We start from the raw sequence: 26,843 nt of genomic DNA on the forward strand, positions 1-26,843 counted from the left end.
TGTTCAGCAATTGTATGAGATCTCAAGGGAATGCTGTCCTTCCTTCTGGGATTGATGTGCTTACACTTTTTTAATTATCTATTTATTCTTTAAGAGGAGATGGGTTTTGGGGATTTTGGGATTTTTTTTAGTGTGGCTTTTTTTTTTTAACTCATTCATAGATTTATACAGAGGTAGATGTTGTATACTTGTGTAATGCAAAGTAAAGACAGCTTCAATATTTTACAGCTTTTTCCTTCCCTATCCTGATAATTCAGCACCATATAATTTGATTGCTTCTCTTGCAAGCTAAGACTGGCATAAACTGTGTGTGGTGGCACATTACAGAGAAGCTCATCAAGTGTGAAATAGGATAAGGAAAGAAGCAGCTAAAGGTAGCTCATTGACTAGTGCTGCATTCTGTTAAACTGAAAATACCAGAATAATGTCAGAAAGTAATTCTGCATGCTGTTCTTGCCTGTTCAGCTGCAAACTTAGTGAACTTGGTTGATAGTATTTGCTTTGGCTTGAAATATAGGTACTCCCCTGTGAACATTGTACTAAAAAAATTCAGCTACACGCCTTGGGGCTAGCTACCTCTCCTCTGGGTGCCACAGTGCCATTATTTTTTGCAGGTCCTGAGATCATGAGCAAGCTGGCTGGTGAGTCTGAGAGCAACCTAAGGAAAGCCTTTGAAGAAGCAGAGAAGAATGCTCCTGCCATCATCTTCATTGATGAACTGGATGCCATTGCTCCTAAGAGAGAGAAGGTAAAGAAAGCCCATAGAAGGTAAAGGAGTACATCTTTTTCGGTAGCAGCTGTTGTGAATCTCTGCATTTGACTATAGGGTAAAGCAGTATTTAACTTAATGCTTGAATTCAGTTGGATGTCAGAAGCTGGATATCAGAAGAATCTGATATAGTTCACGATATTTCTTAACAGCTCTTGTCTGTTCTATCTGTCTGCTCTGGTGCAGTACTAGCTCCTGTGCTGTGTTGTAGAGCTTTTGGTCTAATCATTACTTTCTCCATAGACACATGGAGAGGTAGAACGTCGCATAGTGTCTCAGCTGTTGACTCTTATGGATGGACTGAAACAGAGAGCACATGTGATCGTTATGGCAGCTACCAACAGACCTAACAGCATTGACCCAGCGCTCAGGCGATTTGGTAACCATGATTGCCATCTTTTTTTTTTTTTTTTGTGTGTAACAGGTACTTTGTTATGGCCTATGCTTCAGGCCATAATGCTATTCAGGCCATAACAACTATTGCTACTCCAGCTACTTGTTTGACATTAATTTCTAGACTTCCAGCCTTTGGTATCATTTTCCGTGCTTTATTGGGTTAGGACTTGTAGAAATAATGAAATACTTAGAGGGTAGCATGCTTTTTCACTTCTTCAATTAGGTGAGGCTATTTCAGGACTAAATGCTTAAGGGGTTGTTCATGCCTCAGATTGCAGAAGGCGCTGAATTGTCCAATTTCTCTTACTTTTATTGATGAGAAGTCTGGTAGTTTCTGAGATTCATGTTTTTGAAACTTTGCAGTGTGAATGAATGTCTTTTGTATGACCAGTTGGTAAAGTCTATAATAGCAAACCAGTCAAGTTTGCAGGAAAAAGACGGCCTCTTAAATGTGTAGTGAGGCATTTGAATGCACAACTATGACTAGAGGAAAATAGGTGTATGTACCTTAGTTAATATTGGAGAAATACGTAGGTTTCCTGTCTCCCCAGATCTTGGGGCAGTTCATGTTTTTTACCACTTGGGTACTGCTATGAAAATTCTGAAAAATAAAATTTCTCAGTATTTGTGGACTCCTGTGCTGAGGACACAAAGGGTAGGAATAAACAAAAAATGTCTCATAGTGTGTTGGCTAGGGGAAGCGTATTTTCCTATAAATGAGGCTTGGTAAAAACAGAAATCCTCTGTGTTTATATAATCTTGATCTCTAGTTAATACAGTAGTCTTGCTTTCCCTAAATGGCTAAAGCATTTCCTCCTCTGATCTGACTCTGCTATTGTGCTGATAGATGCTGCAGAGAAACCCAAAGCTCTGGCATTCTCTGAAACTGTGTGTATTTGTGTATCATCATTGTGTTCCTCTGTCAGAGGAAGGCAGGAACTGCAGCTCTTTTAGTTCACAAAATCAACCGCTCAATGTGTGTTTTGTACTCCCCAGGTCGTTTTGACAGAGAGGTAGATATTGGTATCCCAGATGCCACTGGACGCCTGGAGATCCTGCAGATCCACACAAAAAATATGAAACTGGCTGATGATGTGGATCTTGAACAGGTGAGTAGCATGCTATTAGGAAAGCTTGTATCTGCAGACAGATATTCCTGATGCTCTGTTTTGTAGTGGAAGAGTTGTTATGGCTTGATCATGTAAACATAGTTGCTCATTTAGGACAGTGTGAAATTGGGCAAATGTGTGATCTCTGGGCTTCTTACTAAGTAGTTGACCAGTGACCGAAAATCTTCACTTGCGAGTGAAGAATGGCATGGCTAAGTGAAACAAACGTTCAGTCTTGGAAGTGCCTTGCCCCACTGTCCTTCTGGGTTTGTTTGCTGTGGTATTCTCTTTAAAAATAAAGCACTCGCAGAGCTGGGTGAACATTGTGGTGGTACCAGATGATTATTGTAATCTCTGTCCTGAATGAAGAACTGCAGTCCTGAGGGTTATCTTTCTGCACACCATCTGAATTCCAGTTGCAACTTTTGATCTCAAGTAGGAGGTGGAACATCAGTGTCTTTGTCTGTCAAATATGTGATAGCACTTGTCTTGAATTTGAAGCAGAACACTGATGTTCTTGTCCTCCAGGGTTCTGTTGCACCTCCCAGTGAGTGACCAGAGCATGCATTGCCCTTGCAAAGCACTTCCTTGTATCCCTATGAGTCATAGTCAGTGCTCTGCTTTCAGGTGGCAAATGAGACCCATGGCCATGTTGGTGCTGACTTGGCTGCTCTTTGCTCAGAAGCTGCTCTTCAGGCTATCAGAAAGAAGATGGATCTCATAGACCTAGAAGATGAAACCATTGATGCTGAAGTGATGAACTCACTGGCTGTGACCATGGATGACTTCAGGGTAATGCAGGATTGTCCCTCTTTCTTTTGGGAGCAATGTTTAATTGCTCATCTGAAATGTGTGAACATAATGTGTTAGAATTCATATAATGCTGTTTCTTCTAACAATAGTGGGCTCTGAGCCAGAGCAACCCTTCTGCTCTTCGGGAGACTGTGGTGGAGGTGCCACAAGTTACCTGGGAAGATATTGGTGGTCTAGAAGATGTAAAGAGAGAACTCCAGGAACTTGTACAAGTAAGGGTTTCCAACAGATTTTTGCCTAGTTAGCTTGCAAAATAATAATAAAATCCAGAACCTGTTCACATTCCTGTTTGAGATGTGAACAGGGTAAATGCAGAGGTTTTTATGGTATTTTCTTGTAATGGACTGAAAATACTCTCTTGGTGAACTTAAGGAGAGGAAGGTGCTGGGAAGCAGCATCTGGCTTTCCTTAGCTGAGTCTACAGTGACATCTTGGGTGGGTGTTTTGCTACATACAGAAACAGCAGCAGTTCTGCTTCTCTTAAGTGGAGACAAGCAGTGGGACCACTGCTGAGAATCCTCTGACATGGTGGTTTTATATGCCAGAAAATGGATGAAGCCTCTGAAGGGCTTTCCGTCAATGTTAGCATAGGGACAGGTGAGAAGTAATTGTGAAGCCTTCTATGAAAGGAGAGGCTGGAACAAAGTCATGAATGGTCTGGAAACTTCTGGTTCCTGCCTGCATTGGAGTGGTTTGGGTTTGATACGTCCCTATTTTCAGTGGGCACTGTAGAAACAGCCTGTCTGTGAATAAAAGAATCTACTTTTCAGTCTAATTTTCTGGTGTTAAAATCACCACCTATCTATGACCTTGTTGTGGAGGATAAATGCTCATATTAGACACCTTGCTTGTCTCTGGAGGGCAGAGTAATTAGGTTAGATAATGAGCTATTCCCTTTGGCTTCTGCAGAGCAGAGTGAGACTAGGGTTGTGTGCTGGAAAACTACCTGAACTGGTACTTAGTTGATAGGTGGAAATAGGCTGTTTAAGGCAGCCTCACAATTTAGCTGTGATGTTTTTCAAACCAGTGCCTGTTTAAAAACTCCAGTGGCCAGCAGAATCTTGCGTTAAACCCACCAGAAATCTCTGGTAGTGTTTCTGGTAGGAGCAGAAACAAAACTGATCTAGTGAAAGATGTCCCTGCCCATGGCAGGGAGGTTGGAATAGATGATCTTTGAAGGACCCTTCCAATCCAAACTGTTCTGTGATTCTAAGGTACAATCCTGTTCTGTCTCATCACAAGAGGTTTTTGTTTGTTTTGTTCTCCTTCAGTATCCTGTGGAGCACCCAGACAAGTTCCTCAAATTTGGCATGACCCCATCAAAAGGGGTTCTGTTCTATGGGCCACCTGGTTGTGGTAAGACACTGCTGGCCAAAGCCATTGCCAATGAATGCCAGGCAAACTTCATTTCCATCAAGGGGCCAGAATTGCTCACCATGTGGTTTGGCGAGTCTGAAGCTAATGTGCGTGAGATCTTCGACAAGGTAAATGTATCTTCTACTCCTTGTGCTATGTTTGTGCTGAGATGCCCCCAAAACATTGTCTCCACTGCACCTGTCTTACTGGTCTGGTTCTTGTTTGTGTGTTTTGCATCCCTTAAAACTTTGACACCTTGTTAACCATCACCTTCTACAGGTTTTCAAAACATGCTACAGATTCTTCTTCTGCAGTTGGACTAGATGATCATTGTAGGTCCCTTCCAATTGAAATGTTCTGTTCTGTTCTTGTCCTGCAATATATATGGCTTGGAAAGGAGCTCACTCCTACTACCCAATTCCTCTGTAGATAGTGTGACCTCCTGTCCCAGGAGGTATCTGCATGGATTATCTTGGAAATCACCACTCCTGTGGTCAGGAAAGGTGCTGAAAGAGCAAAGTTGGAAGAAGAGTGAGAGAAAAATTTAGGTTGGGAGGGAAGCTCAGAGGCCATCTGGTCCAGCTGTTTGTCCAGAGCAGGGAGATAACTTGGAAATTCAATCAGGTTGCTTGGGGCCTTGTGTTCTGAACACATGCTAAGGATGGAGAATCCATGACCTCTCCGTACCTTGTGCTGGTGTTTTGAGCTCGCTCATTGTGAAGAATTTTTTTTCCTTATTTCTAACTGGAATTTTCTTCGCAGCCATTTGTGCCTGTGGTTTTTAATCCTTTCACAGCACACCTTGAAGAAGGCTCTGTCTCCCTCTTCCCTATTAGGTAGCTGAAGACAGAGATTGGATTTCCCCATTCCATTTTACAGAATCATAAAATCATTTGGTTGGAAAAGACCTTTGAGATCATTGAGTCCAACACTTCCTGTCCACTACTAAATCACATCCCTGAGCACCTCATCTACCCGTCTTTTAAACACCTCCAGGGATGGAGACTCAACCACCTCCCTGGGCAGCCCCTGACAGTGCCACAGAAACCTTTCAGTGAAGAAATTTCTCCTAATGTCCAATCTGAACCTGCCCTGGTGCAGATCATTGATAAAGATATTGAACAGAACTGGACCCAGCACTGAGCCCTGGGGACACCACGTGTGACCGGTCTCCAGCTGGATTTAACTCCATTCCCCATCACTCTCTGGGCCCAGCCATCCAGTCAGGTTTATACCCAGCAGAGGGTGCGCCTATCCAGGCCAGTGGCAGCCAGTTTCTCAAGCAGAATCCTGTGAGAAATGGTGTCAAAGGTTTTACTGAAGTCCAGGTCTACTACATCCACAGCCTTTCCCTCGTCCATCAGGCAGGTCACCTTGTCATAGAAGGCGATCAGGTTAGTTTGGCAGAACCTGCCTTTCATAATCCATGCTGAGTGGGCCTGATCACCCGGTTGTCTTGCATGTGCTGTGAGATGGCACTCAAGATGACCTGCTCCATGACCTTCCCCGTCACCGAGGTCAGACTGACAGGCCTGGAGTTCCCCGGATACTCCCTCCGACCCTTCTTGTAAATGGGCATAACATCTGCCAGCCTCCAGTCAAGTGGAGCCTCCCCAGTCAGCCAGGACTGCTGGTAGATGATGGAAAGGGGTTTGGAGAACACCTCCACCAGCTCCCTCATTACCCTTGGGTGGATCCCATCTGGCCCCATAGACTTGTGAATGTCTAATGGCTGAACAGGTTTCTGACCATGTCCTCTTGGATCATGGGAGATTTGTTCTGCTCTCCCTCCCTGTCTTCTGGGTCAGGGGACTGGGTACCCGGAGAACAGCTGATCTTACTATTAAAGACTGAGACAAAGAAGGCATGGAGTACCTCAGCCTTATCCTCATCCTTCGTCACTATTGTTCCCCCTGCATGCAGTAGAGGATGGAGATTCTCCTTGGCCCTCCTTTTACTGTTAATGTATTTGTGGAAACTTTATCATCTTTCACAGAATTGTCCAATTTCCATTCTAGTTGGGCTTTAGCCCTTCTAATTTTCTCTCTGCATGACCTCACTTCATCCTTGTAGTCCTCCTGAGATGCCTGCCCCTTCTTCCAAAGCTCATAGACTTTCCTCTTTTTGCAGAAATCCACCCAGATCTCTCTGCTCGGCCAGGCTAGTTTTCTTCCCCTCCAGCTCATTTTCCAGCACATGGGGATGGCCTGCTCTTGTGCCACCAGGATTTCCCTCCTGAAGAGTGTCCAGCCCTCTTGGGCTCCTTTGCCCTTCAGGTCTGCCTCCCAAGGAACTTTGTCAACCAGCCTTCTGAACAGGCCAAATCTGCCCTCTGGAAGTCTAAGGTGGCCATTCTGCTGACCCCTCTCCTTACTTCTAGAACTGAGAGTTCTATCATCTTGTGGTGGCTGTGCCCCAGGCATCCTCCAACCGTTGTATCTCCCACAAGGCCTTCTCTGCTCATAAACAACAGGTCCAGCAGGGCACCTTCCCTAGTTGGCTCACTCACCAGCTGTGTCAGGAAGTTGTCTTCCACACACTCCAGGAACCTTCTAGACTGTTTCCTCTCTGCTGTATTACACTTCCAGCAGACGTCTGGTAGGTTGAAGTCTCCCACAAGGACAAGGGCTAGCAATCGTAAGACTTCTCCCAGTTGCTTGTAGAATACCTCATCAGCATCTTCTTCCTGGCTGGGTGGTCTATAGCAGACTCTCACCACGATATCTGCCTTATTGGGTGCTGTGTTGATTTTTACCCATCGACACTTAACCCTATCATCACCATCACTGTACTCGAGACAATCAAACCACTCTAACACAGAGGGCTACTCCACCACCTCTCCTTCCTCACCTATCCTGCCCGAAGAGTTTATAGCCACCCATGGCAGCACTCCAGTTATGCGAGTCATCCCACCACCTTTCCGTGATTACAATTATATCATAGTTTTTGCTGTACAGTGGCTTCCAGTTCCTCCTCTTTGTTGTCCATGCTGCATGCATTGGTGTAGATGCACTTCAGTTGATCCCGTCACACTCCTGAGGGAATAGTCTTAATTCCTATGTGACCCCTCACTGTTGTTTCTGACCCATCAATAACCTTTGCATCTGTGCTACCACTGGAGTGCTGTTCCCAGGCTTTTTTCTAGCAAGCCTGGTTTTGTCCCCGTCCCCTTTCACATCTAGTTTAAAGCTCTATGGATGAGCCCTGCTAGCTTCTTTGTAAGCATCCTTTTGCCCCTTGGGGACAGGTGTACCCCATCATTTGCCAGCAAGCCTGGTGTTGTGCAGGCCAACCCACGATCAAAGAACCCAAAGTTTTGCTCCTCACACCAGGTTTGGAGCCAGGTATTTATTTCCTGGCTCTTCCTACTCCTTCCCTCATCGTTCCCTGCAATAGGAATGACAGAGGAGAACTCTACCTGCGCACTTGATCCCTCCACCATTCGTCCCAAGGCCCTGCAGTCCCTCTTAATTGCCCTCAGGTTTCTTGTTGGGGTTTCATTGCTGCCTACTTGGAAAGTCAATAGTGGATAATAATCTATGGGCCTGACTAGAGTTGGAAGTTTTCTTTGCACATCTCTAACCAAGGCCCCAGGTATGCAGCAGACTTTCCTGTGAAATGGGTCTGGTCTGCAGATCGGGCCTTCTTTTTCCTTAAGAAGGGAGTCCCCTATGACAATGACCCGTCTTTTCTTCTTTACAGAAGCTGTTTTGATGGAGGGCTTAGGGTGTCTTAACCTAGGGAATGTTTCTAGGCTGTGAGACCCATCATCCACGTTAAGGTTGGGTTATAGAATCATAGAATAGTTTGGGTCGGAAGGGACCTTAGAGCCCATCCAGTTCCAGCCCCACTGCCATGGGCAGGGATACCTCCCACTAGATCAGGCTGCCTAAGGCCCCATCTAGCCTGGCGTTGAACACCTCCAGGGATGGGGCAGCCACAGCCTCCCTGGGCAACACGTTCTAGTGCCTCACCACCCTCATTGTGAAGAAATTCCTCCTTATGGCTAGTCTAAATCTGCCCCTCTCCAATTTAAAGCCATTGCCCCTCGTCCTATCACTACAAGCCTTTGTGAACAGTCCCTCCCCAGCTTTCTTGTATGACCCCTTCAGGTACTGGAGGGTTGCTATAAGATCTCCTCGGAGCCTTCTCCTCTCCAGGCTGAACAAGCCCAACACTCAGCCTGTCCTTGTATGGGAGGTGCTCCAGCCTTCTGATCCTTGTAGTCCTCCTCTGGACCCATTCCAACAGCTATCCTTCTTATGTTGAGGATTCCAGAACTGGACACAATACTCCAGGTTGGGGTCTCGCAAGAGAGGAATAGAGGGGCAGAATCACCTCCCTCAGCCTGCTGGCCACGCTTCTTTTGATGCAGCCCAGGATACGGTTGGCCTTCTGGGCTGCGAGCGCACATTGATGGCTCATGTTGAGCTTCTCATCAATCAGCACCCCAGAGTCCTTTTCTGCAGGTCTGCTCTCAATCACATCATCCCCCATCCTGTATTGAAACCGCAGATTGTCCCGACCCAGGTGTAGGACCTTGCACTTGGCCTTGTTGAACCTCATGAGGTTCACAGAGGCCCACTTCTCTAGCTTGTCCAGGTCTCTCTGGATGACATCCCATCCTTCTGGTGTGGCAACTGCATCACTCAGCTTGGTGTTACCTGCAAACTTGCTGAGGGTGCACTCAATCTCACTGTCTATATCATTGATGAAGATATTAAACAGCACTGGTCCCAGTACGGACCCCTGAGGGACACCACTCATCATGGATCTCCATCTGGACTTTGAGCCATTGACCACTACTCTTTGAATACGACCATCCAACCAGTTTCTTATCCACCTTACCGTCCAGCCATCAAATGCCTCTCTCTCCAGTTTAGAGAGAAGGATGTTGTGGGGGACCATGTCAAAGGCTTTACAAAGGCTTTTTATCAAAGTCCAGATAGTTCACATCCATTGATTTTCACATGTCCACTGATGTAGTTATCCCATCATAGAAAGCCACTAGGTTGGTCAGGCAGGACCTGCCCTTGGTGAAGCCATGCTGGCTGTCTCGAATCACCTCCCTGTCCTCCATGTGCTTTAGTATAGCTTCTAGGAGGATCTGTTCCATGATCTTCCCAGGCAAAGAGGTGAGGCTGACAAGTTGGTAGTTCCCAGAGTCCTCCTTTCCACCCTTTTTAAAAATGGGGACAATGTTGCCCTTCTTCCAGTCACCAGGGACTTCTCCTTACTGGCATGATTTTTCAAATATCATGGAGAGTGACTTGACCACCACATCAGCCAGTTCCCTCAGGACTCTGGGAAGCATCTCACCAGGTCCCTTAGACTTATCTATGTTCAGGTTCCTCAGGTGGTCATGAACCTGATCCTCCTTCACAGTAGGAGGAGCTTTAACCCCTGGTCCCCATCTTGTTGTCCCATGACCCAGGAGGGTTGAGGAGAGCGGTTATCAGTGAAGACTGAGGCAAAACCATTGTTGAGTACCTCAGCCTTCTCCTCGTCTGTTGATATGAGGTCACCATTTTCATCCATCAGTGGGGATACATTCTCTTTAACCTTCCTTTTCTGACTGATGTACCTGTAGAAGCCCTTCTTGTTAGTCTTCACTTCCCTTGCCAAGTTCAGCTTCAGCTGCACCTTGATCTTCCTGACCCCATCCCTACACAACTGGGCAGCATCCCTGTACTCTTCTCAGGTTCCCTGTCCCTGCTTGCACTGCCTGTGCAGTTTCCTCTTGTTCTTGAGTTTGACCAGCAGGTCTCGATTCAGCCACGCTGATCTCTTCTCTTCCTTGCCTGATTTCCTACATCTGAGGACTGAGCGCTCTTGTTCTCCATGGAAAACATCCTTAAAGATCTGACAGCTCTGTTCTGCTCCCTTGTCCCCAAAGACTGACCATATCCCAGAGGGTCCTACTGACTGACTCCTTGAAGAGCTGGAAGTCTGCTTTCCTGAAATTTAGGGTCCTGACTATACTCCTCACCTGTCCCATATCGCTCAGGACCTTGAACTCCACCAGTGTGTGATCACTGCAGCCCAGGCTACCTTCGATCTTGATGTCACTGATGAGCTCACTTGCGTTGGTGACCATCAGGTCCAGTATTGCATCCCCTCAGGTGGGGGTCTCTATCAGCTGAACCAAGAAATTATCTTCAGTGCACTCTAGGAGCCTCCTGGATTGCCTACAGCTCGCCATGCTACTTTTCCAGCATATGTCAGGGTGGTTGAAGTCCCCCAGTAGGATGAGAGCTTGCGAGCATGAAGCCTCCTGTAGTTGGAGGAAGAAGACCTCGTCAGTTGTCTCTCCTTGATCAGGTGGCCTGTAGTACAAGCCAACCACAAAGTTCCCATTGGTTCTTCTGTCTTTAATTTTGACCCACAAGCTTTCAACCTGTTCGTGGCTACTCTTCAAAGACAGCTCTTCATATTCTACCCCTTTCCTGATGTAGAGGTCAATGCCTCCACCCCTCCTGCCTCGCTTCTCCCTTCTGAACAGCCTGTAGCCATCAATAGCCACGCTCCAGTCATGGTATTCGTCACACCAAGTTTCAGTGATGGCAACCAGATTGTAGCTTTCTAGTAGCATGGTGGCTTCCAGCTCCTCCTGTTTGTTGCCCAAGCTTTGTGCATTTGTATAGAGCCCTTCAGCCGGGTTGCATTGCCTTCTTAGTGGAAGAACCTTTATTTCCTTTAAGGTGTTTTGGGGAAGTTTCCTTCCTGGCTCCTACTACCTCAGGAGCTTCTCGCTCTTCTCCACGGGACTTCAACTGTGCTGCAGCATTCCCAGCATGCCCTGGGGCACAGGTGTAGGGCCCATCCCAGCACCCCATCCCTCCAACCATTGTGTGTCCTCCCACAACTTGTCACAGGCAAGCCTGATGTTATCCTCCCCCCTGCCCTTCACATCTAGTTTAAAGCCCTGTCAGCGAGCCCTGCAAGTTCCTGAGCAAAGACCCTCCTCCCCCTTTAAGAGAGGTGGCTCCCATCTGATACCTGTAAACCTGCTGCTGTGTAGGCCATCCTGTTGTCAAAAAACCCAAAGTTATTACAGTGACACCAGCCACAGAGCCATGTATTGCAGACCTTATCTGTTGTGCAAGAAAACCTGAAATGCTGAGTTTGTCACAGGGCAGACATGCCTGTGTGCCGGTCAGGAACCTGCTGCCATTCCCCTCCATCTCCTGAATTTCTCTGTTCAGCTGGATGGAGAGAGAATGGGGAGTCCTCTGTCACACAAGGCACGCCTGCCTGTTGGGTCTGAGACGGGGAGCACAGGGTGTTGTTCCAGTGGTCAATCTCACTCTTACACCCGCCTGCTGATATCTTGCCTACTGATACTTGAGTGCCTAAATAACCAGTTGATGTTCCTAGATCTTGCCGGTAGAGTTCTGGTCCAAGCAAATTGGCTCCAACTTTTCCCTCTAGGTACTGGAATAACCACCCTTCTGCTTGGTTCACAATACTCCTAGTGTTGGGGAAATGCAATTTGTTGTTCAGGATAATTTAATTAAGGGTTTGTGTGGCAGGAGACTGTTCTAGAGCAGCTCCTCCAGGCTCTCCTTGCAGCAGCAATGCTCTGTTACTCTTCTGAGCCGCTTTAATTGTAGGATAGGCTTAGTGTGAAATCAGTGTGCTCCTCACCTGGTGATATTAACATGGAGTAATTGTTGCCATTTGCTTTTTGCAGGCCCGCCAAGCAGCTCCTTGTGTGCTCTTCTTTGATGAGCTGGACTCCATTGCAAAGGCCCGAGGTGGGAATATCGGCGATGGTGGTGGTGCTGCAGACCGTGTCATCAACCAGATCCTGACAGAGATGGACGGCATGTCCACCAAGAAAAACGTCTTCATCATCGGTGCCACTAACAGGCCAGACATCATTGACCCAGCCATCTTGCGCCCTGGCCGCCTGGATCAGCTCATCTACATCCCACTGCCTGACGAGAAGTCCCGGGTTGCTATTCTTAAGGCCAACCTGAGGAAATCACCAGTTGCCAAGGTAGGATCTGCACCCTGACTGTGTCTGACTTGGGTTTACTGTGTGCTGCATGTGCTCTTCACAAGTTGGGGATAGAGAAGAAGGCTGGTGGCTGCTCCATGCAATACAGAGCTGTGAAACCTTCTGTCCCTGAAGGATGGAAATGAGAGGTAGGGGGAGTCTTGAGTTCTGAGAGTAGGTTTCAATGAAGCTAGGTGTTGGTGTGTAAGCACAGCAGGTCTTTATCACATAGCGGAGATCTTACCATGGTGTGGGTACAGGAAAGCCTGTTATGGCAAGATGAAAAAGATTCTTGTACTCTGAAAGAAAAGTAAATGTAGAAAACAGGGATGGGAAATGGAAATTGATGAGGAACCATGGCAGTTAATTTTTGCTGAATTCTATCATAGGCAAGAGCTATGTGCCTTGCCTGGGGAGCAGGCAATAATGCAACTGATAGTTAATCAGAGAAAAGTAGATGTCAAGTGAGAGCTCAAGCTATTTTATGCCAAGCTTAACTTTTTAGGTGCTATTGGGAAAGAAAGCTTCAAAGGAGGTTGTAGTACTGCTCCCTCAGCTGAGGGGAAGGAGAAAGACGTTGATTGTCTTGGTCTGCCTGTACACTGTCTTCATTTCCAGTCTGATGGTGTTTCATTTGACTCCTAATGCTGAGACCTGAGCAAATCATATCCTAAATCTACAAGTCAGCCTGTTGAGGGTCAACGGTGCAGAGGCATTCTGCCCCTCTACTCTGTTCTGGTGAAGACCTCACCTGGAGCCCTGTGTTCAGTTCTGGAGTCCTCAGCACAGGAAGAACATGGAGCTGTTGGAGCAAGTCCAGAGGAGGTCATGAAGATGATGTGAGGGCTGGAGCACATCCTGTACAAGGACAGGCTGAGATAGTCGGGTTTGTCCAGCCTGGAGAAGAGAATGCTCTGGGGAGACCTTCCAGTACTGAAAGGGGCTCCAGGAAAGCTGGGGAGGGGCTCTTGATCAGGGAGTGCAGGGATAGGACAAGGTGGAACAGTTTTCAGCTGCAAGAGGGGAAATTGAGATGAGATCCGAGGAAGAAATGTTTTCCTGTGAGCAGTGGTGGCTGCCCCATCCCTAGAGGTGTCCAGGGCCAGGTTGGATGGGGCCTTGAGCAACCTGATCCAGTGGGAGGTGTCCCTGCCCATGGCAGGGGGGTTGGAACTGGAGTGGCTTTAAGGTCCCTTCCAACCCAAACCATTCTATGTTTTACAGCTACTTTACAAGGTCTTGCTGGGTGTGAGGAGTGTAGCCTGCCTTTGTATGTGGTTAACTTTTCCCAAAACCAAGAACTTTAACAGCTCATGTTTTCAAAATTATCCAAAGTTAAGGCAGCACCTTGATACCATGGAATCTAAAGACACCTCTTTGTCACATGAGAGTGTAAGGTGTAAAGGACAGACCTCTCTTGGTTTGTTTTGTTTTTGATTTTGGTTTTTTTCCCCTAGGATGTTGACCTGGATTTCCTAGCGAAGATGACAAATGGCTTTTCGGGGGCTGACCTGACAGAAATTTGCCAGCGTGCCTGCAAACTGGCCATCCGTGAGTCCATTGAGAGTGAGATCAGGCGAGAACGCGAGAGGCAGACCAACCCTTCTGCCATGGTGAGTGGGGCACTCTGAGCTTTCCCCACTCATGAGACAGGCAGCTCACCTCTGCCTGTGGGTGAGGTGGGATGCATTCCTTTCCATAATCCTTGGATGGGAATGAATGGGCTCTCAGCATGGAGTGTGGAGCTGGAGCACTTTGTTCTCATCCTGTGGGAGGGCAAGGCCCTCCTGGGGTGTCTCATTGTCAGCATTGCTCAGAAGGGAGGCTATGGGTGGCTGTCAGGCTACAGAGCTTGAGCACGCAGCTCCCCTGGGCCCTCTGTCCCACTGCAGGAAGTGGAGGAGGATGACCCAGTTCCCGAGATACGCAGGGATCACTTCGAAGAGGCCATGCGCTTTGCTCGACGCTCTGTCAGTGACAATGACATCAGGAAATACGAGATGTTTGCACAGACTCTACAGCAGAGCCGTGGCTTTGGCAGCTTCAGGTAACGGGAATGGAAGGAGGGCAGCATGGTTCAGCCAGCACCCAGAACAGCACCAAGGCCACTTTCTGCTTGATTCTGGGTAACAAATTCCCTCTTCCACCACATTTTCCCATTCTCCTCAGTATGTACAGCAGCCAGCTGAACGTGCAGCAGATGTAGACTGTGCTGCGGGTTGGTTGTAGCTGCTGTTAGTGCTCCTGAAGTCCATCAACCCTTTTTTCCTTCAACATGAGCAACATCCAGCAGCCTTATAAGCTATTTGTGTGATTTGCCATAAGGTTTCATCCCATTTCTCCTTCCTGTCCTACTTGGCACCAGGGTGTTGGCATGGAGGGAGGGGATCATTCTGAGCTGTGAGGAGGATTTTGAACAGCGTCTCTTCTCTCTCATTCTGCATTGCTGCACACAGGTTCCCGTCGGGTAACCAGGGTGGTGCTGGTCCGAGCCAAGGCACAGGAGGTGGCAGCGGGGGCAACGTGTACAGTGAAGACAATGATGATGATCTCTACGGTTAACTCGCTGTCCTCTGTGGACCAAACTCCAAATCGGGCCACATTGTACAGGGAAAAATCCAATGTTCAGTGGACTCTCGGCTTCCTCATTCCTCAGTCAGAACAGTGTAGCTACATGTCAGACTTTGTACAGGGGATGTTTTTTGAAAACACAGATCCAGACTATTGTTCAATTGGGAGGCAGACAGTGAATTAATAAGGAGGGGAACCAACTTAATTTCTGAGAAATTTCTGTTCTAGTTTATGTGGCAGAATCAGCAGCTTTAGCAAAGAATACAATGCTAGCCTGTATAAAAAATATCCCACAAAAATAATAATAAAAAAGTAAAAATCCCACAAAACTGTAGCCAGGCCCTGGCAATTCCTTTGTGTGAGGCTGGTGCAGTGTAGCTTGTGCTGTCTCTGTAAACCCTGTGTCTCACGTGCTATTCGAGCACTCAGTCTGGTGGAGCCCCTCGGTATGCGTGCTTCACTGGTGCATTTGAGGATGCTCTTTGTTCATATGCCTCTTAGCCCAAGTTAACAGAAGAAATTGGTTTGGTGGTCTCTCTCCCTTGCCCTAATTTGGCAGGAAGCACCATGTAAGAGAGCCTGGTAGCAAGTATCTCTTGCTTCTCTGATGCTGGCCCTGAGCCGTCGGGTCTCCTGCTGCTTTGGCTCCTCTGCACAAAGGACTTCTCCAGAAATACCCGTTTCATCTGCCCTGTCTGAAGGCAGGCACAAGTGGGGCTCTTGGGCTGTCTCTGGAGTTTGTGGTGCAGCGTGACCCCATTATGATTAGGGAAGAGGAGAGCTTCCTCTTCTGATGCTGCAGAAGCACTGTTCAGGCTCTGTGGAGAGATTTCCTCCTTCCCCTGTAATGTTTCATGCATCCTTTCGAGTTTCTTATGACAAGCTTGATCTGCTGCCAGCCAGCCTGCCCTTTGTTGTGCCTCATACTCAGTAGTTGAATTCTGATCATGGTACTTATCCTTCCTTTCCACTTACAGGTTGCTGCCTTGCTCCTTGGTTTATTTTCCCTTATCTGAACTGAAAAACATGCTACTGCTGTACTTCAGTATTTTATATGAGAAGCCCTGGGTCTGGTCCCATTGTGCATACAGAAGCAGGGGCAAGGGAGAGCCTGTTTGAGACAATGACTATATGATGCACAGAATAGCCACATGCTATTGGCTTTCAGGGGGAGTGCAGGAACTGAGGATTTCTGTGAAGAGGCTTACATGTAGATTGTGTGCCAGAAGTTGTGTGAGGCCTGGGCAGTGGGAGTTCCAGACCCAAAGCCTGGCACCTAGGAGGGTGCCATCAACCTGGCTAGATTTAAGGGGAGAGGGGAGACAGGGGAGGTGAGTTGTCACATTCAAAATGGCAGAAGGATGGGACTGTCCATGGGGGGGGGGGGGGTTGTGTGTAGCAATGTAGAGAAAAATACTGAAATTTGGAACACTAAATATCACAACATCCTCCTAAGCCCTTGGGGAGGGTGGGTACCCCCTGCCCAGGTGCTCTGTCTTCAGAGCTGTCTGCCTGCCAGCACCACTCTTGCCCTGTCCTTATGCTACCTCTGTTTTGCGCTGCAGAGAAAATGCTAGTCATCATCTTCTCCTATGGGAGCAGGGCTGAGAATGGTCTGTCCCTCTTGTAGGCAGACTCATGGGGGCCAGGAGAGCCAAGCAGGGAGGGATGGCACTTCCACTGCCTGATACTAGACATTTTGGGGGATAACTGGCACCTGGAAACCTTTACTCCAGGGCTGCTTCCTTGCCTGCGCTTCTCACTGCTCTGTGCTTCTCAAAGCAGGGTGGATGCAGATGCTGGCTTTGCTTTCATTGTGTCCTACCTGTTCAGTGGTGTAATCATGAGAGAGACAGCTCCAGCCAGCAAGTGAACCAGCTGCTTTCATCCACCAGGCAAAGTTTTACACCCATGCTGGGAGCTCTCCAGGACTCTCCCAGAAGCCTTCCCCAGCTCTGGTAGTGGGTGGATTTTTTCCTTCCTGCCAGTTTGGGGCTGTGACCACTCAGCAAGTCCCCAGCAGATCCACCCTGGTGTCTCTGTGTGCTGTGGAAGCTGGGGCAAGCAGGCAGGCCTTCCCTGCCACCTCTCCTAATTGCAAATGCTAATTAAATCCATTATGAGGGCCCTCATCTTTTTTTTTTTCCTGCCACCTCTGGGACATGGCTCCTGGTGAGGACAGCACCCACGGAAGCACTGACAACATCTACCCAGCACTGGAGCTGTGTGAACCTGCTGGGGGCTGAGGGTATCCCCCAAATTAGTACCTGCAGCAGCCAGGGAGCTTGTCTGGGCCTCTCCCACATCCATTAACCTCTATCCTCAGGGACCCCAGAAGAGCAAGCAGCACCAGGGACTGTGTTTGTCCCCAGCCTGTGTCCTTTGCTGCAGGGGTGGCCCCTGGAAGAGACCTCTGGTAACTGCATGGCAGTCACTGGGCAGCCCCAAAGGTGATGGGGGGGGGTGGGGGGGAGGTGCTGTCAGCTGAGGCTTGCCCTGGATGGAGCAGGATTAGCGAGTTGGGCAGTTGAGGGCAGCCGTTTCATTCCTGCCATAGTCAGCATTTCCTTATGCCCATCTGGGGTTCCTCATGTCCCCTCTGCCCCAGCCTTACAGCCAGTCCCCACAGAGGACTGGTGCATGCAGGATGGGGGGAGCCCTCCCACGGCAAAGGTGTTGATGTTAGAGGCTGGTTCCTGACCCAAGTGATTGGGGTCCTGCAGCACCTCAAGACTTTCCGGGCTCAGCAGGATGCTCCTGCCAGCAGAGGGCAGGCAGTGGCCATGCTCATCATGTTCCCTATCCCAGTCTAGGCCATCCCATGGGCCATCTCTATAGGCATCCCTGCCCCAGGAGCATCCTCTCCTCTTGACTAACCCATGCCATGGACATCCCTCCACTATGGATATCCCCTGCCCTGTGGGCATCCCTTCCCCATGGGTGTTCCTGCTCTAAGGACATCCCTTTCCCATGGCCATCCTCTGCCCTATGGACATCCCTGCAGTACTGTCATGCTCCCATGGCTGGGGATGTTGTGCTGGCTCTGCCCCAAGTCTGTCCAGCCCTGTCTGCTGTGTGGACTTCAGGGTTAGCTTGTTGGGTGATTTCATGGCCTGAAGCTCAGGCCCAGAGTCCTTCTCTGGAGGGCTGCTCTCAATCACATCATCCCCCATCCTGTATTGAAACCGCAGATTGTCCCGACCCAGGTGTAGGACCTTGCACTTGGCCTTGTTGAACCTCATGAGGTTCACAGAGGCCCACTTCTCCGGCTTGTCCAGGTCTCTCTGGATGACATCCCATCCTTCTGGTGTGGCAACTGCATCACTCAGCTGCCTATGTCAGCCATGTATTGGGAGACCCCAAGGGGACACAGAGCCCCAACGAGGTTTCCCTGGTGCTGGTGGGGGCTGAATCCCTTCCCTGGCTCTGCTGCCTGTGCCCAGACCAGGGCAAGCATGGCCCCAGCCTCTCCCATTATGACATGCCCCAAAGAGGTATATATTTTAAAATACTTTATATTTTCCTCTTTATACTGACATTACAAAAAGCAAACAAAAAAAATTACAACCCCCTCACTGTAAAACATTCATGTCTCGTTGAAACAGAAAAACAAAGCAGCTTGCATCTACACACTGACCTGTCATCTTGCTCCAGCAGTGTCCATCAGGTTTCTCTGTCATACTCCACAGGGACCAGCAGAGGGAACTAGCGGCATACCCTCACTGGTCAAACTGGGCAATAAATTAAATAGTGCCTAACAGATCTCACCCTTTGCCAGAGCTGCAGCACCAGCCAGCCTCCCCGCCATGTATGATAGAATGTACAGCTGTATGCCTAGCTCCGATGGATGCCCCATGCTCACACACCCTGCCCCAAAGGGCTCCCTTTTTCAAGTCAGTGATTCCTCTTTAAAAATAAAGGATTCCTTGTGGGTTGTAATATTTTGGCAGAGGTTTTCTCAGCAGTGCTGTAGTGGAAGAGGAGCAGTACAAAGCCAGGTCAAGCATACCTCCCACTCTGTAGGAGCCCTTCCTGGGGAAAAAAAGCTAGCATAAAGCAGTGGATCAATAAAGGTAAAAAACTGTAAAAATTCTCCTGATGGAAATCCATTTAAAAAAAAAAAAAATACAACATTTAAAACCAAAGCCAGATTGCCTCATGCACCTCCCAGCCCCATCCAAATGCCTCCTGAATGAATCATCCCTGTAGAAAAATATATACATGTGCATTTCTCTTCCCAGTAAAATCCCAAAGGTTGAATGCAAGCGCTAGTTTAAACCACAGCTCTGCTCATGCTTGGCTCTGCTTTTGCACCCAGGCTTAGAGTTTATCTAACAAGCTCTCTATACATGTGTGTGTATATATATATTAAAAAAAAAAACAACAACAAACCAGCAATGTGAACTCAACACATTTGAACAATAAAGTTCTACCCTAGGCTTCCCCCTCTCCTCCTTCTGGCTGGGGCTCTGCAGGCAGCAGTTGTAGGCAGGGACAGCCCCAGCCCTGGGCAAGGGCAAGAGGCTGGATGAGTCTCCAAGGGTGATGCACTCCATCATTTGGTACAGCTGAGGCTCAGTTGTAGGCTTGGCACGGGAGAGTGGACTGTGGTTGGACTTAGTACTGTGGTCCCAGTTAAGAAAGAGTCTGGCTCCGGGGGGAGGGGGGGGCATCACAAGCAGGAGTGATCCCTCTGCCCTTACATGTGTAGGACAGTCTCCTTGGAACTGCGTTACAGCTAGGACCCTGAACAGCAGCAAATATCAAAAAGGGGAAGAGAAAACTAACAGTGGGGATGTGAGACCCTGCGGAGTCCTATTTACACTGCACCGAACCCCAACAAGTCTAGCCTTTTGTGAGAAAAGTGGCCTGAAAATTAAATGACATAAAAATGCAGAATGTGATGCACCTCCCCAGGCAAAGGGCCCATGCCACTTGCTTGTGCAAGGCGGAAAAGCTGGACCTCTGGGGAAAAATAAAAAATTTGGCAGCCAGGAGAGCCATGACAGACGAGGCAGGAGCCTCCCTGCTGCCAGAGTAGAAAACTGGGTCGGGGTGGGGGATGTTGGATGGGAATTTTGGGAAAGCGGTGTGTGGAGCGATTTGCATTTGAAAGTGCTCTAGCACCCCTGCTCTATGCAGGCCAGATGCTACAGCATGTGCATTTGGAGTATTGCTGTTTGGAGGAGAGTTCCTGGGCTCTAGGAGCATGGAAGGTGCTGCTTGAGGATCTATCTCGTCTGGGGAGCTATTCTGTCTGGGAAGTGGATTTTAAACTCCACAATCAAGTCTCTTCACTGGCTGGGGGCCTTGGGGAAGGGCAGCCTCTCCCCACACAGTCTCTTCACCGTCCCTGGCTTTCCCAAGTGACAGGGGACAGGACAAGGGGGAATGGCCTCAAGCTCCGCCAGGGGAGGTTCAGACTGGATATCAGGAAAAAATTTTTCACAGAAAGGGTCATCGGGCACTGGAACAGGCTGCCCAGGGAGGTGGTTGAGTCACTATCCCTGGAGGTATTTAAAAGATGGGTAGACGGTTCAGGGACACGGTTTAGTGGCAGATAGGAATGGTTGGACTCAATGATCCAAGAGGTCTTTCCAGCCTGGTGATTCTATGATTCTATGATGTCATTGCAAGGCAGTGGGATCACCCAGCCATCAGTGGCGGGAATGTTCATGGTGCAGCCACGCGAGGCCTGTAGGGAGAAGAGGGGGACACACTGTCAGATGGGGCTGCAACCCAAAAGCATCCCCACCAGCCGTGCCACTGCACCCCAACTCCCCACCAGCCGTGCCACTGCACCCCGTCTCCCCACCAGCTGCTCCTCAAGTTAAACTACCTGGGTCTGTTTGGATGATGCACATGATCAGTGTAGTTGATGCTCACCAGTACCAAGCCCAGTTCTGTACCAGTGCTGGCCAAACTGGGCTGCAGGAACCATGCAGGAGAGGGGTGCCCAGGTGAGAGGTGCCTCAGGCAAGGAGTGCCCCGGGAGAGCGATGTGCCTCATGGGAAGAAGGTTCCCCTTCCCCATCTCCTGGGCTCCCCGGGACATGCCACCAGCAAGGGCCCAATCACTGGCAGCAACAGGACTGACTTAATTTATCCCCATCCCTTCCCTAGCCTCACCACCCAGCCTCAGGCAGCCAAAAATCCAGCTGAGATCATTGGATGCCACCGTGGCTCATCAGCTGTCACCCACCGGAGCCCAGCAGCTCTGCCCAGTGCTGAGGGTTATCTATAGCACAGCCTGCATGTTCCCTGTCCCCCCAACAGCCCCCCAAAGGTTACACTGGCACAGGACAGCTGTACGGCTGCAGCACAGCACTGAGATTTCCTAGAAGCCGAAGTCCCAGAGGGGCTGGTCCCCATCACCAGTCCCCGTTGTAAAGCCAAGAGCCGGTCTTGTGGGTGCCACTCCATTGTACCCCAGCCCCCAGCAGCAGCCAGGGCAGTGGGTGTCATGGCAGCTGCAAACCAGCCTGCATTGACAAGCCACATGACATGGGAATACAGTGAGAAAATTGTTGTGTCCTTAAATAACTCGGACAGCTCTGGTGTACATTTGGGCAGGATCATCTCCAGGCTTTCAGCAAAGGAGAAAGGCTGAGGACTGTGAAGAGATGCTTTGAGGGGCAGAGAGGGGAATTTGCCAGGGGTACAGGCTCAAGCTTCCCAGGTGAGGGTCTGGCACAGGCTTGTCCCTGCCCAGCATGCAAAGCACTCAGCCCCCTGAGCTCAGTCCTGGGAGTCCCAGCCCTCCTGTTCTACCCCCCACCAAATACCCTGCAAAAGAAGGGAAGGAGGATGCAATTTGCTGTTTCTGGGGTAGATGGAGAGGTGTTCTGTATCTCCCTCACCAGGAAAAGCCTCCGGTGGCAGAGCAGTAACAGGCACCAGGAGAAATATCACTTCTCATGCTGGCCATTGGCTCAAACTGATGGTTGTGGCTTCTGTGGCTGAGCCAGGGCTTTGCACCGGAGCGATTGTAGTGGGACCCATGCTTGGATTCCAGCAAGTAGAGAACAGAAGAGCTGGACCCATCTCCTTACACAGCTCCTCTGCACAGATTCTCTTCCTGGGAAGAACTTTTCTGGCTGCAGGAGGATGCCCATTTCCAGCTCTGTGCAAGCAGCAAGTGCTTGGCCAGATCTCCAGCAGGTTGGGAGGGGAAGTGAAGGATGACCTCCCCATGTTAATACATTTCTGCCCAGCACTTGCCCAAGGATGCTGAAGCCCTCCTGCTTGTTAGTGCCCACCATCATAGAATCATAGAATCACCAGGTTGGAAAAGACCTCTTGGATCATCGAGTCCAACCATTCCTATCTGCCACTAAACCATGTCCCTGAGCACCTCATCTACCCATCTTTTAAATACCTACAGGGATAGTGCCCCAGGAGTCCTCCAACCATCACATCTCCCACAAGGCCTTCTCTGTTCACAAACAGCAGGTCCAGGAGGGCACCTTCCCTTGTTGGCTCACTACCATGCATCATAGAGGGCTGCACATGTGCCAGGGAAAGGACATCTCCAGCCACAAAATAGGAAGGAGAGCAGAAACTCTCTATGGGAGCACATGGACAGAGCAAGAAGAGGGATGCAAGCAGGAGTGTGCAGCAACAGAGATGAGCTTTATCTAGGTCAGCAGTGGGTCCTCCTCTGCTTGCAGTGAAGCTGGGGGAGGGGGAAATGTCACCACTAGTTGCATCTCAGGTGGGTGCTAACTCATAGATACTGCAAAGAAGGTGATGCCAGGTAAAGGATTGCAAAGCAGGCAGCTGCGGAGAGCAGGCATTAGGCAGGCAGCTGGGCAGGTACAGGCTGCTGCTGTCAGTGCTGCCTGAAGATCTGCCTCCCAGGAGAGACAGCTGCTGGCAGAGCAGCGTCACTCCTCTCTCTTAACCTCCCACTGTGATGCATACCTGTAATTTTAGAAAGGGACACTTCCCCACAGCCCACGAGTCTCTGGGGAAGCTCTCTTACACCTCTGGCTTCTGAAGCAGCCAGACAGCGGCGCCCACTGGGCAGCAACCACTCTGTGCTGCCTCGGCTGGGGGGATGTGGCACCCAGCAGGGCCAGGATGTGAGCACTGGGAGGGCACTGCTTCCAGGTGATGAAGAGATTGAAGAGGCTGTACCACGAGGCGCTCTGTCACATACCGAGGCGGTGGCATATGGAGTCAGGGAGCTCCCAGCATCTGCTCATGCTCCAGAGCACCTTAAGCTACTTCTTTTCATGGAAGATAAAAGCAGCAAAGTACCACCCTGCCCCAGCAAGCAGCAGACTGGCAATGGCAGCCAGGCCAGCAGCTCTATGAGAATGCCCAGCACACTGGATTTGCAGTGGGGAGGACAGAGACCAGACAATCCAGCTCAAAGAGATGAGGAATTTGCCCCAGTCACAGCCCCAGCTGGGATGCAGAGCCATCACAAAGCTCTCCCAACTCACTGACACACTGATGAGGTCATGTTTCCCCACCCCAGGTCTGGACCATTGAACTTATTTCTATTAAATGCATTTGAGAACAATAAATCTGTCTTCAGAAAAAGAAATAATCAGCTCGTTAAGAAGACAGACAGCGTCTACAGTCTGAAAGAAACAGCAAATGGCAGCTGCCAATAATGGCAATGTTAAATGCAGCTGCCAAGCTGGGATTTATTAAAAGGTAATTATACAGCAGCAACAGTGGATGACACATCTTGTACTTGAGTAATCTCCCATTCCTCTCCCACCTTTGCACAGCTTCCTGGCTCTGATGTATCCAGCCCTGCTCCTCCAGGACTGACAGCCTAGACATATTAGGTTTTGCTCACTGCCTAAATATTTCATATTTTATTTTATTTTATTTTATTTTATTTTATTTTATTTCGTTATCTAGGGAAGCCAGAACTGAAGAAAATAGCTGGTTATGGCTAAAGCATTGCTCAGCAAGGTCAAGGTACCACCTTTCTCTGCATGACCCTGCTCTCTGTCTGTTGGGAGAGGTACCCAGCGCTATCCTGTACAGTACCTAAGCCACAGCAGGCTTGTCTACAAGAACAAGCAGGGACCAGGCTCATGCCAGTAAACTTGAGTTTTCCCTTGTTCCTACAGAGGATTTGGGCTCTCTTCCACATGTGAATACACTAAAATAGAAGGGCTAGACATATGGGGAAGTGAGAAAATGGGTAAAGACGTGTTCAACAGGGATCATAGTACCCATGTCCTACAACCAGCACAGAGGTTAAGCATCTCCAAAACCAAGTACTAGTTGGTCTCTGTCGCTCCTCTCTGCAGAGGTCTTTTGTGTCTTTCATGACGTACTTGGTCCTTCCCCATGAGCACAGGACAAGGACTGAGTCCCTTCTTGACTTCATATGCCACGACCCAGTGTCACCTCCCACCCCATAGGATTTCCCACTGATACCCACCTCTTTAAGACTGATGTTTGCAGTGTAGACCACGTTTGTCCCATCCCTCTTGAAGTACGAGTGAGGCTTGTCCTTGAGGATGAAGATGATGTCAGCAGGGATGTTGTCTGGGGTGGCATCCCTTTCTTTGGGGAATGTGATTTTGGTTCCCTCCTTCCAACCCCATTTGATGACAATGTTTAGGATCTTGTCCTCAGTCCACATGGTCCAGCCATCAGTGTTGAGCCTTCTGCAGGTGATCTTCATCCTCTTGGTGGAGCCATGGTAGATCTCTTCCAGGAACATCTTGAGCTCATGGATGATGAGTAGGTCTTGGACCTGCATGTGCAGGGACTCCTGATGCCGCTGTTGAACCCCAAACCAGCCAAAGGCACTGAAAGGGTCATCATTTTCATTGATATCCATATCTTCCTGATCAAAGCCATTGAACATCCTAGAGCAGCTGCTAGTGAAGATCTCAAAAGAGTTGGAGCCTCCAAAGACGGATGTGAAGGTGGCATGGGGGTCTCCATGAAAGGTGTAGTGGAAAGTGTTCCCTGAGCCACCTGAAGAGCCACCTCCAGTTCTCAGACCTGGAAGAGAAGGGGGAAGATGAGACATTAACATTCTCTGTGGGCAGATGCCATGCTGGGCCCATACTTTCCACATGGGAGCATGGTCTCTGCTGGCTCCAGATAGCCCTTCTAGCAGCTTCTAGGGGTGCAGGTCACCTCCTCCAGCCCAGACAGCTGTGGAGACCGTGGGCCAGGAAGGCACCACCCCAACCCATGACACACAATCCTACCCCTACACCCAGCAAGCTCAAAATCTGTTCAAGATTTGTCTCCATTACCCCAACTGAGCACTTGCTTGGTTCTCTCCACCCAGTTCACGGCCTTTTCATTTAAAACATTTCCTGACCAGCCCATCTCCATTTTTCCCCATGGACAAGCTCCCTTCCACTCAAATATCTCTGTCTTTTGGGCTCAACTGATGTCTGTGGTCCAGGAACATCATGTCCAGCACGTGAGAAAAGGCTTTGAGCTCCTTGAGCAACCGTGACTCTTGGTGGCAGAGCAGGTGGAGGTCAGTAGACCTCCAGGTCGGCACACAATGGGAAGGATACAGTTCTCTGTTTACAGACTGTGTAAAATGTCAGGTAAGTTCAAGGTTTGGATCTTTTGGCAACCATTCTCATGGGAAACTCCTCTGTCAGACCTTGGGCAGGGCCTTACATCAGTGCAACCCCCCTCTCCTCCCAAAGTCCCAAACAGCTAAGGTGCACAACAAGTGGCCTCCAAAGAGGTGTCACACACTCTGCAAGTTGTGTGAACAGTGTGTGTGATGCATATCTAAAGATCTGTGGAAGGAGGTGCAGACACTTTAAATCATACAGTTTTGGTAATTTGTGGGAAGTCAGCTTTCCTTTATTTTCCATTAAAAATTCCTTGTGTAGGAAAGGAAGGAGAAGCAAGAAGCATAAATATTTGGAGCAGAATAGTAAGGTCAGTGCAACATAGGAACTAAATTGTGCTGATTTAATTGGAATTATGAAGTCATGGAATGCATGTGCTTGATTTTTTTTATCCTTTCTTATTTGTTACCTTAATATTACTCAGTGAACACAAAATGTTCAAACAGTTTTTCTCTGCTTTATATAACTTTGGACAGAATATTTTCTGTCTTTGAGATTTATTTGTGTGTGTGTATTCAGATACAGCAAGTAGTGATATATGACTTTTTTATTATATAAATTGAATTTTTTATTCATGGGTCCATTGCTAGTCTTCCCTTTGAGATCTGATCTTCTGGGGTTCATTTAGCACTTTTTGATGTTCAAAGGGTTTTATGTTTTTGCTCTTTAGACTTTTTTTTAACACCCATCCCCAAATCTAAGCATTTAATATGATTACTGACTGTAAGAATACAAGTATGTGCTCAGTTATATAGAGTGCATTCATCTGAATTCAGCCAGTTTTTGTCCTCACCCATAGTAAATAATTTTACATTGACTTTGGCACTTAGATATGAAAATAATAGATGCTTTACAAAGAATTTAGATAAATATGGGAAGGTGTACCATTTTAAGTTTCAGAAATGTAACTGACATAAGGTTACTGATGAACTCAGGTCTTTGTTTATTTTTATTGCACAATATCTTTTCATGTACTTTTAGCACTAAGTCTGAAAACCAACAAAACTTCAAGTATTAGATATAAACGTGTTGCTCTTCTGCAATCTACCTAACTTGATGTGGTTCTACACTGCCTGGTTCAGTGTATGTATGCTGAAACCTTACTAAACTATACTGAAGCTATACCAAACTGAAACTATATACTTTTTCTCACTATGTCTTATTCCAATTTTCAAGATATATTTTCTTCAAAGACTTTTAATGCATGTCTATGTTTTGTTTTCCTTTTACTACTCAGTGCT

General features: G+C 48.4%; 2 protein-coding genes across 2 annotated transcripts in view; one reads left to right on the forward strand and one right to left on the reverse strand.

Moving 5' to 3' along the window:
- LOC128850302 (transitional endoplasmic reticulum ATPase) overlaps positions 1-15,007 on the forward strand; it is a 39,641-nt gene extending 24,634 nt beyond the window's left edge. The window contains exons 8-17 of the mRNA XM_054053339.1: positions 615-748; positions 1,013-1,148; positions 2,162-2,274; positions 2,902-3,066; positions 3,177-3,299; positions 4,359-4,571; positions 12,137-12,445; positions 13,903-14,058; positions 14,338-14,492; positions 14,902-15,007. Coding sequence (XP_053909314.1) covers positions 615-748; positions 1,013-1,148; positions 2,162-2,274; positions 2,902-3,066; positions 3,177-3,299; positions 4,359-4,571; positions 12,137-12,445; positions 13,903-14,058; positions 14,338-14,492; positions 14,902-15,007 — 1,610 coding nt within the window. The remainder of the gene's footprint in view (positions 1-614; positions 749-1,012; positions 1,149-2,161; positions 2,275-2,901; positions 3,067-3,176; positions 3,300-4,358; positions 4,572-12,136; positions 12,446-13,902; positions 14,059-14,337; positions 14,493-14,901) is intronic.
- Positions 15,008-20,310: 5,303 nt separating this feature from the next.
- LOC128850278 (dnaJ homolog subfamily B member 5-like) lies at positions 20,311-24,860 on the reverse strand. Its single transcript, XM_054053294.1, has 3 exons — positions 24,429-24,860; positions 20,643-20,711; positions 20,311-20,382 (listed from the first exon to the last, which is right to left on the reverse strand). The coding sequence occupies exons 1-3, from the start codon at positions 24,858-24,860 to the stop codon at positions 20,311-20,313; spliced, it is 573 nt and encodes a 190-aa protein (XP_053909269.1).
- Between the last annotated feature and the right edge of the window lie 1,983 nt (positions 24,861-26,843).

Source organism: Cuculus canorus, chromosome W (genome assembly GCF_017976375.1).
Source record: "Cuculus canorus isolate bCucCan1 chromosome W, bCucCan1.pri, whole genome shotgun sequence".
Taxonomy (NCBI): Eukaryota; Metazoa; Chordata; class Aves; order Cuculiformes; family Cuculidae; genus Cuculus; species Cuculus canorus.

Bases quoted from the DNA above. Each gene is read 5' to 3' on its own strand.
- LOC128850278 (XM_054053294.1), bottom strand. From the start codon at position 24,860: ATGTTCAATGGCTTTGATCAGGAAGATATGGATATCAATGAAAATGAT. The intron at 20,712-24,428 runs GTGGGTATCAGT...TTCTCCCTACAG, and splicing joins CAAACATCAGTCTTAAAGAG to GCCTCGCGTGGCTGCACCAT. The intron at 20,383-20,642 runs ATCATAGAATCA...GTCCCCTGTCAC, and splicing joins TCCCACTGCCTTGCAATGAC to TTGGGAAAGCCAGGGACGGT.